Source organism: Sceloporus occidentalis, unplaced genomic scaffold (assembly GCF_023333645.1).
Source record: "Sceloporus occidentalis isolate IW3139 unplaced genomic scaffold, rSceOcc1.0.p SCAF_15, whole genome shotgun sequence".
NCBI classification, from domain to species: domain Eukaryota; kingdom Metazoa; phylum Chordata; class Lepidosauria; order Squamata; family Phrynosomatidae; genus Sceloporus; species Sceloporus occidentalis.
The window spans coordinates 14,589,388-14,605,504 of record NW_028316995.1 but is presented as its reverse complement, the minus strand read 5'-3'; the positions used below and the strand labels follow the sequence as shown (position 1 = coordinate 14,605,504).

General features: G+C 40.8%; 1 protein-coding gene across 4 annotated transcripts; it reads right to left on the bottom strand.

The window, feature by feature from the left end:
* Positions 1–3,784: 3,784 nt before the first annotated feature.
* On the bottom strand, positions 3,785–15,872 carry LOC149303285 (serine/threonine-protein phosphatase 4 regulatory subunit 3-A-like). 4 transcript variants are annotated; one of them, XM_089481503.1, is made up of 15 exons: positions 15,731–15,872; positions 13,862–13,917; positions 13,514–13,612; positions 12,197–12,820; positions 8,263–8,340; positions 7,998–8,114; positions 7,730–7,846; positions 7,402–7,551; positions 7,123–7,236; positions 6,847–7,039; positions 5,927–6,096; positions 5,562–5,701; positions 4,854–5,047; positions 4,136–4,335; positions 3,785–3,880 (listed from the first exon to the last, which is right to left on the bottom strand). In XM_089481503.1, the coding sequence occupies exons 1-15, from the start codon at positions 15,870–15,872 to the stop codon at positions 3,785–3,787; spliced, it is 2,490 nt and encodes an 829-aa protein (XP_089337629.1). The 4 variants fall into 4 exon arrangements, with proteins under 4 accessions (XP_089337629.1, XP_089337628.1, XP_089337630.1 ...); XM_089481502.1 differs by having other exon boundaries at positions 6,847–7,077; positions 7,113–7,236; positions 7,420–7,551; XM_089481504.1 differs by having other exon boundaries at positions 7,420–7,551.
* Positions 15,873–16,117: the final 245 nt, after the last annotated feature.

Sequence of the window (16,117 nt, the reverse complement as noted above, 5' to 3'; positions counted from 1 at the left end):
CCTTGCCACCTCGGTGGACTAAACAACCTGACAAACCCATGCATGAGCATCACTGTAATCAGGAGATGTTGCTGAACACATTTTGGGGTGTTTGGCAGTGATACATACCATGAGCTAAAAAAATCATACCTAAAAGTAGGAGGCTTGTGGGGGAAAAAACAAATACTACTGCAGGGCTGGTGGCAAAATGTGTGCATGGAAACGGTTAAAATACCAGCATTTGTCTATTTTAAAAAAATATATGGTTTGATGGGGGTAAACTGAATAGGCTGGCTTCAAAGATCTCCCAAATAGTACATGGGGGCAGAATTTTCAACATTTTTACATGGATGTCAAGAGGTGCCTGCTTACTTACCAGTCTGGAACTCGGGCCTGGAAATGTGCTGCTGGCCTTTCAAATGGATTTCTTCCGCCCCAGGAAGATACTTAAGTCTATAAGCCCACCATTGCAGTATGGATCAGTCAAGCTATTTGTGAGTGCAATAAACCGGCAGGTAAGGATGCACCTTCAAGTTTATAAGACCGTTCGATCCACGCTCTGGCTACATCCTGGGTACACTAACATCCGAAACTACTCCTGACCAAATATGCAGACACAGTTCAGAAGACCTCTAATCTCTTAGCGTTATAGACTGCACGTTTCTTCCTCTGCAGGCTATCGCAGATGAGTCTTGGAAGCAGTCATTGCTTGAACCCCCTTTTCTGTGTTACACCTCACCTGTGCTGCCAAAGGGTGACATGGAAACTGAATTCTTACCTGCCAATTTATTTTCCTTGACTGCTTTGGCAGCACATTTTTGGTTGCCACCAAACTTTCTTTGCATCATTTTGCATGTAGATCTTTGTTATTATACTGGGTATACAGGAGGAGAGGTTTCTCTCTGTTCTGCACTTCCTGAGTCATTGTCATCAGGCCCGATAGGCTCATAACGTAAATTGCTAAGCAACGAGGCCCATCTATGAGCAGAAAGCAAAAAAACAAACTCCCACGAGGAGCTTTCACTCAACTCCTCGCAGCTGCTGGAGTCGCCCAACAGTCCCACTGGGGACCAACAGGTAAGAAGAACACAAGGGACCAAACCTAACTGGAGGTCACAAAAAGAAACCAGGTGAGGGGTATCCCATCATCCCTTCACACAACAAAGCGGGTGCTAATACAGCTAAAAGCTCCTATCGGAGCATGAGACAAGACACTTGCCAGTAGTAAGGCAGAAATAACAGTTTTGAAAGATGTCTTTTTTTTTTGCTGTAAAACTTCAAAATCGTATTCAGTCCTTGGTCTGGTCTCATTTTTTAGGTAAGCCATATGCTTTATCCTTTATGGATTCTTACCGTACAAAATTCTACCATATCTGCTGGGAGTCCAGCACCCCGCACTTCCGCTTTTTTTGACACAAATGCAATTTCTTTCAACATTAAACTGCAGCTGCTGCATTCTCAACCTTTTTTTAATCCATCCCACTACCTATATGGGTTTTACCAAAAGTAATGGCCGTGACAGTCCCTTGTGTCATCTATCTCCTGCCGCTTAGGTTATGTCATTTTCACAAGCTCTCCCTGGAGTAAACCTGGGTTGTTTCTAGTCTTCTAATTCCATTTGGGGACACTCCAGCATTTCAAAGGGACAAAACCGCTATTTTATGACAGTGTTTGTGGTGTCCACCTTGCAAATGCATGCAGAATACTTTCCATTTGCATTTGTTATTTTCTGTGCAGCAGATGTATTGGGAGGACTATTTCTCCCTGCAAGTGATATACTTGCCTCCTGTCAGCTCCAAAGCCGACTTAGAAATGCTATTCTGACCGCATGCACTTGAATCAACCAACCAGCAGCAAGAATTGTCAGACCACAGGCCCCCTTAATATGTGTGTACAGGAAAAATCATGGCTAAAACAAACATGCTAAAAATGTTTTCCAGTTCCTGTTGTCGAACCAATATCTATACATAACATGGATTTAATGCATACCGCAAATAAAATACTTAAAATATTGGGGATTCAGCAACACTATATGACCATGAACTTTAGGCTACCAGTACTTCAAAGTATCAGTTTTGGAGAGTTCTAAAAAGAAATATTTAGTAGCCCCCCCCCCCCGATTAGAATAACAGCTTCAGATATTGTAAGCATTTTCAAAAGGCATTGGTTTCCTGGGTATAGAAAAAACAAACCATGACATTTAAAATTAGTGGCACTTGTTAGTCAAGTTAAATATAGTGCTTCTACCCTCTACAATATAACATTTTACTACAAAACAAATCAAAACGGAACAAAATTTTATGGAATTACAGGGTCACATTTTAATTCCCGAATTTACAGTTTAGCATTAAAATCACCACATGTATACAAATGGTGTAATACAAGTACAGTGGCATTTAATACAAAATAAACTTCTGTTTTTTATGGAAAAAAACCTATACTTCATATGTACACAAACAGCCCATCTTTCCAAACAATAGCTGAAATTAGACTACAAAAATCTCCAAAGCCAGGAACTGTTTAAACTATTTCCAGGAGAAACGGACCCATTTCACATGGGCAACTAATGTAGTGGATTGTGGCTGGTTTAATAGTTCAATAGGTAGGCATGATCTCAGATCATATATGGGTCAATATTAAAATATTTACAGTACATGGGCACCCCTCCCCCCCAAATAAAAACAATCGTGTTTTAACTCATTTTTGTATGATTTGCAAGTCATTTACATCCATGGAATGTGCTGTGAATTACTACCTACAAAAAAGGACTTTTTTTTTCACATTACAGTCTTACTGAAGATATTACGAGCTCCTTAGATTCAATTATAATTGGCAATATGGAATCTTCTTCCAGCTAAATTTCTGTTCTTAACCCGTAAGATTTAAATTTGCTTGTAACCCTTTGGTATATTTTTTTCGTAGCCGCAGCTTTAACAATTTGAAATTAGGAACATATGATAGATAACTTTACTAACCACAGCATGGATGTTACTGACAAAACAAGAAATCTGTAGGAAAATGATAAAAAAAAAATAAAAAATAAAATCCACGTACTTAACACCAAGCTTTAACACTGCAAGAGATTCAGGCACTGGTTAAGAGGTCAACGGGCTAATTTCCAGATACATTATGGAAGCTACTGATGTAGTCTGGAAGTGCAATATGTAGGACGGGCCGCTCATTATAGCTGTCCATTCCGACTCCAGATTTCTTTAAAATACAGATTCCTTTAGTTTAAAAAGTAACATGCACGTAACAATGTTTTATCCCCGTCGCTACTATTGTAGACAGTAAGAGTTACAAAGAATGGTCCCACTGACTTACTTTTGTTTTTTTCTAATAACAGAATGCTTCCCTTCAACTGATATGTTATTCTTTTTATAAAAACAGGCAAGTGATAAAACACTATGGCCAGCACCATTACAAAATTAAGATTATTGGGTGTGCACCTGAAAGCTTCCATTTATTATCCTAGGTCATATGCATCTTGGGGGCAACCCAGTCAGATTGAAGTGGTCTTCTAAAAGTTCCACCTTCTGTCCCAAACACAAGATGCATAATACACTGAAGCAATCAGCTAGATTTTCGTAGTTTGAGGACACTAGAAGGGCTTCCATGAAAGCATGGCATTTATAGCCTTCTAGTGCAGTTTGGCTACTTCTGTACGTAGTCCCTAGTAGAGAGCTTCAGCACTTCGTACTTGAAAAGAATCCGCTGCTTATTTAGTTAATCCTTAAAACATCAACATTTTATTAATCACATTTATAATTGATTGAAGAACACACAGCCGTATGTCCATATCATTCTAGGATCCCAGGCGTGGTCTCTTTCTGGGAGAGGCGTCTTCGTCCTCCTCATCGTCCTCATCTTCAGGGTAGTCAACTAGGCCAATCACATTGCCCTGCTTACAAAATAGTGACGTTAGCCAGTAAACCGATGCCGAGTTAAACACAAAAACTAAAAGCTTAAGTGAGTAAAGACAAGGTTTCACACCGCGTTTGTTTTGAATAAATACTGCGGGAGGGTCCCGCAACTCTCCAAAACATGCAACCATGTATAGTGAGAAGACTTGGGTAAGTCAGTTGTTTACCCTGCCTGATCTAGGACTGGTAAATGAAGTATTAGAAAACAGCACGTGAATGGGCCACAAGCTCACCTTGGAAGATGTTACTGCAGTGGACATGTTGGCGTTTGAGGACGATCCATTAGAACCTGCTGGTGGTGTCTGAGCTGCCACAGATTTGCCGTTTGTACTATTTGTTCCATTAGCTGTACTGGCAGTGTGTGAAAAGGTGAACTTGAACGCTCCCCCAGCTGTTCTCTTTGGAAGGTTCTCCTTATCTTCACTCTCTTTAGCTAGTGAAGCAAATAGCACATAAAAAAAAAAAAAAGGACATTTTTGACATACGCTGCTGACACTTCAATTTCTGAGCTGCACACAATGTAACAGTCTAAAGAACGTTCAACAATATCTAAACTCAGGCTTAAAAAGAGGGTCCACGTAAAAAAAATTATATCTATCTATCATATATATATATATATATATATATATATATATATATATATATATATATATATATATATATATATATATATATATATATATATATAGCATTAGGAAAATGAGGCATAGCAAAAACTTAGCAACCACATGCGGTGTCTGGCACCCATTAAGCCACGTCTCTCAGTTACACAAACACTACCATCACAAAAACTGCACAGATGCTGCATATTTACGTTGAGGCCAAAAAGACTGTTCCCTGTTATCATTTACACACTTAACTAGTCAAATGTCACATTCAAATGTAAAGAATAGGCCACAGTTTTCAACAGCAAGGTTAGTGTAACGTTCTCTTCTTATATCCGCCATTTACCTTTTTTGTTTTCCATGAATTTCTCATAGCTATCTAGAAATTCCGCTTCCATTTTCGATTTCTCTGCAGAAGTTGCGGCGGCTTCGCTTATTTGTTGTTCAACTTCTTTAAACCACAACTCTTCGTCTCCTCCTAGGGATCTTGTACCCCTACGGAGTCTGCTGTTAATGCGCAGTATAGGTGTTACATTGCAGCTGTGGGAGAAGAGGGTAAAATGTATAATATTTCATAGTTCTGAAACCGTAAAAAGCAATACAGTAATTTAATTTAGGAAAAATGCTGTTATATCCTATACCATCCTGTGTTACAGCCTCTATCAATTAGGTGTAAGCTTTATCTTTTTAAATGACAAAGTAACTTAATGTACCTGAAACATCCTATTTATGTATTAACCCCATTGCGACAGTATGGATGTATCGGTACAACCGGAGAAGCTGTGCTAAGAAGCACCGTAGGACGCACAGCACGGGGAAATCTGGTGCCGACAGGCAGGTGATTATATATGATTTAACATATAACACAGAACCCATGTATATTTTGTTCTGTAACTGAGAACATTAGTTAAGGTGCTTAGACCATCAGCTGTAGGTTAAAACATGAAGCAATGTTAAAAGCAGTTAAGGTGACAAGTTACTGAAGAGCTCTCGTTTCCGCAGAAGAATCACACAGCACATTAACAGAGAAAACCTGGTCTTGGTCACAAATTACCTGTTTAATTTCTGGTTTTGACGCTCTCTCTCTAACTCATACTTGGCTTTCAATCCCTTAAAGGTTTGAACATACTCAATAGGTTCAAGTGCCGTATAAAAGTTGTCAAATATATATAATGTTAGAGACCGTATATCTTCCTGCAAGAGAAAACACCTGTTTTAGATAAAATTAACTCGACAATTTCATTGCCATAAAATGCACTCTATTGATCATGTATGAGCAACAAAAGCAATATCTGTAAAATACATCAAGGCTTTTACATCCAAATAAAGGAAGGTGTAGATCTGTGTGGCGAAAATCGGAAGTGTGAATGGAGAAGAAGAAAAAAAAGTGATAAGAATGCTTTCTAAACATATACTCACCACTCTAATAAACTCGAATAGTTCAAGTATCGCAGAATTTAACAGATTGTATCTGGTCCCATTGCCGAGAAGTGCATTAATAACTGGTTCAAATAGGTTGTCATCTATAATGCAGCTGTTGTAAATATCATCCTTTAAGCCTATTATGCGCCTCATGAAACGCAAAGCACCTATAAAAAAAATTAACAAAAACAAACATTGTTATGGCTATGGCAAAGATAAAACCTGAAGGCGAGCTATGAACATAGAAACTTCACTGGAAGAGGGCAAGACGGTTCAAAAGTAACCTCCTAACTGCTGATGGCAACCATGCTGGTTTCTAAATCATTAGAAAAATATGGTTATTTTGGTTTAGGGAACAAAAAGGATACTGAAACCTTCCACAGCTTGGAGAGCCCACAGTACCCACTGAAGAACCAAGAAATATGGTTTATGTTCATACTCAGCATGTCATTATCGAAGGTTCAGCAGCTGGAAGGCCACCACGCATAATGTGGCGTAAATTGTCAAGGACATCCAAGCGGAATGCAACTTGTCCCCTGGTTGATACTTCTATCAGGTTCATGCTCTGTGAACCAGTTTCCATGGATCTCTAGGACATTTTTTCCCCTGATTACTTTAAAGGGACACTCCAGCCAACATACGCACAAATCGCTGCATATTTTCATGGAGAGCAGTTTTTTATTTTACATTTTTTATGTAAATAGTTTCATTTTCAATTGTATTTATATTTTTCCCTTACAGGGCAAACAGGCTAAACTGTCCTTTTAATCATGCAGATTTGAAATTGCTAGCTAAAAGGAGAACCAGTGAACTAAACACACAAAACTGCATTAATAAGGCTTTTTATCCTAAAAATTATAAACACAATTATATTTATGAGATAAAGAGGATATACATTTAAACAAAAAAACACTTACATAGGGCCAAAAATGTATGTTTCGAACTCATCAGGCTTAATACTTTTCCAAATAATTCAGAGGTCATTATGAAGTTTCTCATGTGATAAGTATGGTGCTCCACGCAAAATGTGAGTAACTCCAATATCAAGGCAAGCAGCTGTGCAGTTTGATAATTATCTGAAAAACAAAGCGCAGAATTTACATTATCCGTCTGCTCAAATTGAGCTTTATTAACGCATTTGAAAATGGCTTAGTCAGCCTTGCCCGGTAAAGGACAAAATGACACCAGGTCACCTGGATAATACCTTTCTCAAGCTTACCCGCTGAAGTGCTCGCCAAGACCGGTGCGGCGAGGATTCGCATACAATGGCTGTAGAAGAAATTCAGGAACTCGCTCTTTTCCATTTTCTGAAGGGAAAAAAAAAACAAAAAAAAACCCGCTCTAAAACCATGATCCGTTCTTAAAACGCATTAAAAACATTTTTCACAATGCCAACATACAAAAGGTTTGTGTAAAAATACATACACACCAAACAATGTCTAAACAAAAGTAAATAGTAAAGCTGCTTTTACCCAGTTGTAAGGTCTTACATTAGCTGTTGCTAACATGTTCTCTGGATCGAGCAGAGTACGCAGGATGCCCATGAGCTGAACAGATCCTCCAAGTTCCGGATCAGTATCGCAAATCATTTGCTCGATTACAACATTAATGAGAAGAATGTCCTGTTAAAAAAGTAAAGCACAAAACTTAAAATAAACCTTTGAAGCGATTGTAACTCAGAACTAATAATGCTACACCAGACATATCTGGGAAAGGGCCACTAAAGTATTTAAATACATTTTCACATTCATTCACAGCTGCTAAAGCAGACAACCATCAAAAAAGAGGGAAGTCACTTACATCATCACTCTGCTGGGCTTCTTGCATTATAAACTCCCGGACCATGGATGGACTAAACTCTACCAGATAGGAAAATATGTCTGTAGCTGCTGCGCGTACTTGCAAATCATCCATACCCTGCAGGGAACATAAAATAAATATATAATGTTAGTTACACAAAACTATTTCTCCAGTAGACAGTATAAACTCAATGCCCCATGTACCGTTTCCAAACGTATACAATACTAAACACACTATGGGGCGGGGGGGGGGGGGGGGGGGAACATACCATTACAATCTCCAGGGCAGGAAGAATTCCCAGGTTTGCTAATGTTTTAAAAAAAGCATCTCGGTTTTGAGGTTGTAATGTCTGGGAGAACGCACAGAACTCCTTGAAGAAGTGTACCTAAAACAAAAAACGCAGAAGAGTAACCGTTAGTGGTGATTACCAATTAACTCAAATATATAAGAAATATACAAGCCAAAAAACCATGTAGATCTTCAAAAACCCTTTGTTAAATTGAGAAATTCTAAAGAATAAATATAAAGCTTACCAGTTCACGCCTTTTGTCACCATCCGTAGCTTCATCAGTTAACTGTGCAAAAACTTCAGACAAAAACTTTTCATCTTCCTGTGTTTAAAACAAACAAACCCGTACATTACACTTATTTATAGAGCACCGGCAGATTTCTCAGCACTGTTACAATAGTCATAATATACTACATTTTGTAATAATAATAATGCAATCCATGTATATAATAATAAAAAAAAAAAAAAAAAAAAAGTAAAAATGTCCAGCCCCGTGGGACAGCTAGAGTGCAGCTAAACATTTTACTTTGGCACCCGTTATGTTCTTCCGGGCAGGATTAAATGTTTGAAAAATATTGTCGATTGAGTTTGTCTCCCCCGAAATAAAGATGGAGGCATTAACTTATAGGGTTAAGGGCATTGTACACACACAATGTTATAACCAGTAAGCTCCTCTGCAAGACCTCAATGAACGTAACTGCTGTTTGTAAAGTTCATAGAACTGCAGATTGACTGAAGAGACTTGGCATTCTGCTCTCTCTCGGTAGACAAAAGGTTTACGGTTACACGCAGAAAGGGCAAAGGTATGAGACATGTATGCGACAAACTATGGCAGGTGACATATGTACATATATTTTAAGGCAAGCCAAACCACTAATCGGAATACTGTGCTCTAGACCGAGGTCACCTAGCATTGTTTATTACTTGTTGGCTCAAACACTTTGCGGAACGTGTTTAGCAGCATTATTACTGGACAATACCTCTACTTACAGATTCCCATCGCATTGTATGTATGCGACAAATATATGGTGTGACAAAGACAGACAAGGCAAACGTCGACAGTTTACAGCTGTATTTTATGAATATGGTACAGAAGTAGAGCGGTTTTGTTTTCCAACATGACAGCTGTTTCTCCCCCAGATTATCCACATGTAAAATCCAGCTAAAGGCATGAAAAATCCATAAAAAGATCAGTTATTGGTCCTGAGTCTCCTGAACCAAAAAAGTTGGCCTAGGGGGTGACTAGGGAGTTGGCCAAATGCATGACTTGCAGGGTATTTAGTTGGGGTGGAAAAAGGGGTAAATGCATTTGGGAAAGGAATTCTGTCTTCCGGTCTCTATTTCTTCAGAAATGGACATACGCCAAATACATGCAAGGGGTTCCACCAACTGACTAGGCACGCTTCCGGTTTTAATGCTCAGATTAGCCATCGGATCGTGTTGTGTTTATTTAAACGTCCTCAATGAATCGGATTTGCACTGTTTGTGTATGACTGCCTCTCTGCTGCAACCAGAGCTTTGTATTCCGTTAATAAGCACAATAAACAGCACTCCTTCTCCCAAAGTACTAGTACAAAGTTTTGTTTTTATCACATTGACTTTGCGGGCCAGTTCAAACAAGTCAGAAAAGTGAATTTCTAATTAACCTGGATACCCCCCAATTCTAGAAAGCACCGAAAGTCCTACCGGACGCAAAAGATAGTACAGCAGGGGTCGACAGAATTGGTTTTGATCTACAAGCCAGCCCCCCTATTGTTTTATGTTTATTACCCCCTGGTCTACAGTTAAACGATACTTATTGGGGCAATACAACAAAGACACCTTTCTTCAGTCCTGCACCTCTATCTATAGTACCATAATTAACCCCTTCACGACAAGGAGTATTTAAACTCAAGGTTGTATGTTTAACCACTATCCTCACACACCTAGCATTCTAACTAGGGCTGCAACTAACGATTATTTTAATAATCGATTAGTTGGCCGATTATTTTTTCGATCAATCGATTAATCGGATAAAAAAAAAATTTACATTTTTTCTCACTTTAAAATAATGTAATAAAAAAAAACGTACAATTTACACTTTCATCTCTTTATTGCAATGGCCTCTCTCTATTCACCTTCTTATTTTACTGACATAATAATAAAAGCTACAAGAACCCAAACACGGTGTTTCTCAAACTAGGTTTTAATACAAAGTTATTAGTAAATATTAATTCATATGTTAACTATTTTTCATATTTAATAAAAACTATGAGAAAAAAGCCTTGTTTAAATTTTTTTTATTTACCAAACTGCCCCCGGTTATGCACATCTGACCCCCAGCTTGCCACTCTGCCCCCATATATGCCTTATACCTCTTATATGCAACTGAGCCCCCAGATATACCTTTTACCCCAAGATATGTTTTAGGCCCCCCTGATATGCCTAATATCGATATGCCTTATACCCCCTATATGCCCTGAAATTCATAATACCCCCCATATACCACTATAACTCACCCATACACCACTCTGGCTCCTCCCCCCTCCCACAACCACTCTGGCTCCTCCCCCCTCCCATACACCACTCTGCCTCCTCCCCCCTCCCATACACCACTCTGCCTCCTCCCCCCTCCCATACACCACTCTGCCTCCTCCCCCCTCCCATACACCACTCTGCCTCCTCCCCCCTCCCATACTCCACTCTGCCTCCTCCCCCCTCCCATACTCCACTCTGCCTCCTCCCCCTCCCATACTCCACTCTGCCTCCTCCCCCTCCCATACTCCACTCTGCCTCCTGTCAGCCACGAGGTTCACAAGACACCAGGGAGCCGGGTAGAGAGGCAGAGTGCCGTAGAATTCAGAGGGGTGTATGGCTCCCATACACCCCTCTGACTCCTCCCCCCTCCCATACAACGATCTGCCTCTCTACCCGGCTCCGTTACTGACAGGAACTTTCACTGCCCTTCACTTACGCTGAGGCTTCTATGAAGTCAGTAACGGAGCCGGGTAGAGAGGCAGAGTGATGTATGGGAGGGGGGAGGAGGCAGATGGGAGGGGGAGAGAGACGGAAGTGAGAGACCGGCCGACAGTGAGGGGAATCCAGGTCCCCTGCGGTGTTGCGGGGGATCTGGATTCTAGTGTTATAATCCGATCTCTGTTTGAGGTTGGATTATAATTTTTATAATCGATAAAAATAGATTCGATTAATCGATAACGAAAATCATTGACAACGATTTTCATTATCGATTTTATCGATTAGTTATTTCAGCCCTAATTCTAACATTAGCAAAACAATGTTTTTCCACGATGTACACATAAAAAGACATTTGCAAAGTGATCCTATTGCCATATAACTCTGTAACGCGCTGGCCGGTGTGGGAAGAAGTACACTTTTTAAACCGTACGGCTTCATGCTGCGAACTGTGCCGGCATCTACTTTTCATACATCACAAAAGTGACCTCCAGCTTCCCATTCCTTATTTTCCTCAACCAACAAGCACAGGATTTGCTTCTCAAGCAAAGTGTGTAACAGGACTATGGTCCCCCATAGTATCTTTCTATGTGGTGCCCCCAAGGAAGGACAGCGGTGCGGAGGGGTTGCCGCCCGACACCTAAGGTAAACACGTCACTGGCTGCAGGAACATGTCACCTCACTGGACTAATGATGATTTGTGAAGGTAAACAGAAATATCTAATTGGACAGCAGATAAGAACCATTGGGTCCGCCTAATCTGCTAATTCTTGCAGTAAAGCAAAATTTAAAATCGGTCTACGGTATCCTCTTAGATTCAGAAGATGTCTATTTTCCGTGCACGTTTATTTTCCCTTACTGTGTTGGCGTATACTACTTCTGCTGGAAGGCTATTCCACATATATACCACTCTCTGTAAAGTAAGACTATGCCCTTCTAGAGATGGGTTCTCCAGAACAGTAGGCAATACTCTGCGAGATCTGACGCAAGATCTGTAAAGTGGCATAACCACCGGCCTCTCGCGGCTACAAACATCTCCAGCAGCACCTCTCAGGTTCCAACTAAATGTAGGAACCATGAATCATGCTTTACAGAAAGGCTGATGGAATATTTTGTCATTTCACTGCAAATCAACACAACCAATTATCTTTCAGTTAATAGTTTAAGTGACACACAACATGCATCATATCTGTCTGTATAGGGAAAAATCACACGTCACACTTTACCTGCAGCATGCCGACAATCTCCACTTTGTTGAAGAAGATGAAAGATGTGAGTGTGGAAAGAAAGTTTTCTTCAAAGACTGATGGGGTGGGCAAGATGACATCCTGAATGTACTGTACCCTGTACGTTTGGTGTATCTTTTGTCTAAGTTCAGAGTCTGTTATGGGAATGACTTCCTTGAACTTTGCTGTTTTGGTTAAGAATTCCCGATGTCTTTTCGGCTGAGCTAGAGCAGGGTCATATTCTAGGCACCCTACCACATCCATGATGCACTCATCCGAAAACATCACCTCGAAGAGAGGTGCTTTATTCAGAAATAAGATTCCTCTTATTATCTCATACAGATGATGTAAACCTTCTGCATTATCCAAGTTCTCGCAGGCTTGGAAGAGCTGCAATAGTTTTTTGACGTAGCCCTCATTTTCCAAAGCTAAAGCTAGCTTCTCCCTGCGAATAGGCGAAGAGAGGACCGAGGTAACGAGGTCAGCAATCTCTTCGAGTTTGTCGAGTTCGCAATTAGGCAGGTCGATCAAATTACTAGTCTCCGTCATCTCCTCAAAACGTTCTTCTTCAGATTCATCCATTGGATCTTGTGTGACTTCTACAGATGGGTCCTTTCCTTGCACCTAGCACAGAAGAAATAAATGAGTAAACCAATGCTTCGTGTCTCATAAGAGTGACCTTGGCAGCCAAACACAACTCTTTTCTATGTTCTCCCACTAAGAAGACTTGAAAGCATACTTTACACCAAAAAAATTGTTAAAAAAAAATAAAAATCAGGATAACAGTTCTTGTCCAAACGGTGTGAAATATAGTATTTCTATTTGGCTAAATATTTCTCTTTAATATTTTCTAAACACTCCCACTAAGCCCTGGCCCTGAGGTCTGTGTTAAAAGTGCTGTTGCCCTTGTCAGGCTATTAATTGCACTCTCCGGTGTGTTAAGCAAATGAACATTAGTAAACCTAATATTCCAAACCATAATATTTCACCCATTTTTTTAAATTACAAAGACATACTTTTCAGATGCTTTTGCGATTTATGGCAACAATCACCGTCTACTTCTGAGATACTTTTTAATTTTTTAAGGAAAGGTTTTGGCAACTGTTGAATTTAGTTACAAAAGTGATAGATTCAGCAGCATGGGCGGAAGAGCCCCTTTAAGTAATATTTACAATGTGTTAAATTATCACATTTGGGCAATTAACACTATGCTTAATCTAGGCCGGGGGGGGGGGGGGGAAACCTTGCATGCGTTAACAACTGTTTTAAATGTGAGTATGGAAAAAAAAACAAAAAAACCCCACAGAATTGCTATACCTGGCATATCTTTTCCCAGATCTCATCGCAACCAGCCTTCTCCTGAAAGCTCAGGGCCAAGTCATAATTTTCTGCTTCAGACCAAACGATTAAAGTATCCTGGAAGCAAGAAAAACATTTTATGGATTTAATCCTCAAAAGTAAAGCAGCTCGATATCTATAAGCCCTTTTCGGTAACTATTGAGCTTTAAGTGCCGACAATCCATGTAGTATTTCCAAAAAAGTTTAACATTTGTATTTAAGGACTGAAAACTTGGACACAGAATGAACAGGCAACACAGAAGCGAGTACTTTATACTATAAAAATAAAAAGCCTTCTCAATTTAAAAACAAACGGAGCATACGTACCTGCTGCTTCTGATATGCAGTATTTGGATTAATCTTCGACTCTAAAAGCAGTGAACCTGAGTAAAGAACACAGGATTGATTTAATTCAAAAGGACATTACTCACTCTTTAGAATCTCCGTAAGAAAATGAAAGGTCACTAATAGAAGTCTGAAAGGATGTAGGTTTACACCAACATTTATGCAGATTTTTATCAAATACGTATTAAAAAGCTGCAGCAAAACTGTCTAACCTAGTCCCGTGCAACAGGGAACTCTCCCCACGCTGTGTAAAGTTATACACACTAACGTATACGATATAAACACTATGTATGTAACCATCAAACAAATACTCACCTAACCTCTTCCCCCACAAATTAGAACCCTCCTGGAGCCCAGATTTCTGTGACAGCATCAGGTAAGTACAGAAGCTGCGTCTGGCGTCCCATAAGGAAGCCGCACGTTTCCAAATAAGACTCAAATTGCAGCCTTATTTCTCGCAATCTTTGGCCTCACGCGAGAGGCATCAGCGGATCGCCATGTTTGGGCCATGGTTCGGCTGGGAGAGGCGATGACAGCCATGGAGAGCTCCAAGTAGGTGTTCCAACACACCGCTTCACCCAACACCAGGTACCCGACTAACTAGTTATATACCTTCCTACTGCATGCCGCGTACCGAAACCATTCAGAACTTCACAACGACATCGGGTCGGTTATACTAGCAATACATCAGACCTCCGTCTATACAACCAAAGAATTCCCATATAGGCCGTTTTGGACACTTCCTCGTCTCCCTAGGCGTGTTTCTCCCCCCCCCCCCCCCCCCAACTTAAATGATCAGGGGCCATATTATAAATGGGACAATCTCATAAAGCTGGTGTTTTTAATCTATACCAAGAACTCCGAGCCGAGCTACTGTAGGTTACTTAGCGTTACTGTAAATGGCAATCGGTTTCCATGGGGACTGTACGTTTTCCAGGCCCACCGTTGACGTGACCCGAGGAAGTAAACCAGAATCCCAAACGACCTTCCTCACCGATTTCTCAGCCCTGCCTAAAAGGATCTGCCCGAGACTGGATTTTATTTATTAAAACAGAATCAATGCAAATTCACAAAGATTCTCTCGACCCAACACGCTCAAGCTGTATATATAAAGATTTACGGCGCATTTATTAAAGGGTTACAGCAATATAACCCTCCATTTTATGATGGACTAGGACTATGAGATACCAATATAAAGTACAATAAGAAGAATTAAGTGATAAACGGGATACAGAAGGCTGGGATGGGATCAGACAAGCAGACATAGAATAAACAGATCCGTAGATAAGCAGTGACAATACCTTACATGCCGAGGCCACTTGGTTAAAGAGCTAACGCTCTTTGGATGCTGACGACACACGAATAAAATGCCTATTTGTGTGAAAATATATTAGGAGTTATGAACAAAAAGTAACATAACACTCGCTCGAAGTGGAGAAAGTGAAGCACCGCCGCGACCAGCAGAACGTTTCTACCGCGTACGCATTGTGCCTGAATAACTGACCCCCATTACGTCACTCTTTAAAAACTGATGTAACGATCACACAGCCCAGCAGATTGCCCTCAGTAATACGATAATGGAGCGGAATGTATGATAAATATAAACGCACGTGTTCACACCGGCTCGATCAAACACCACACACAATAACCGTGCAAATATGATCTACACACTTACATGATCACAAGTGCGCACACAGACAAGACGCTATTTAAACGGGCGGATCGCCATAGTGTAGAGTAACTCGAAGCTGCACCCTGGTATATGCATTACGCAAACTGTAAGAATACGAGTTTGCTTCTACACATACCCCCTCCCCCACTATGCCCGCAACACTGATACTGAGCACCCACCGTCGGATTCGGCCCGCACCAGCAGAGACATTCCTTTCAGCCGCTCCACGTAGGTGGAGGACACATGCCCGGTGCCCCTGTCGTCCCACTGGCGGTCCTCATTCAGGGTGTAGACCTTAACACGCCGCCTGGTGTCCGACATGATGCTGCCGCAGTCCCTCGGATGTTGCTAATATCGGCTCCCGCTCTTCCCCTTCACTGCCCAACTCCACCACTCTCTGTCCCCTGCCGCTTTCACGAGAAGCCCCCGCCGCGGTTCATCTTCTGTAGCTTACACGGTGTCTGATGGTGTACCGAAATATAGCAGTGAAAGCCTTCGGCTGGCCACGGTCTCTGGCCCGGCTTTTACTGCCTCCCCCTCTTTACTCGTACATTACACACCCGCCA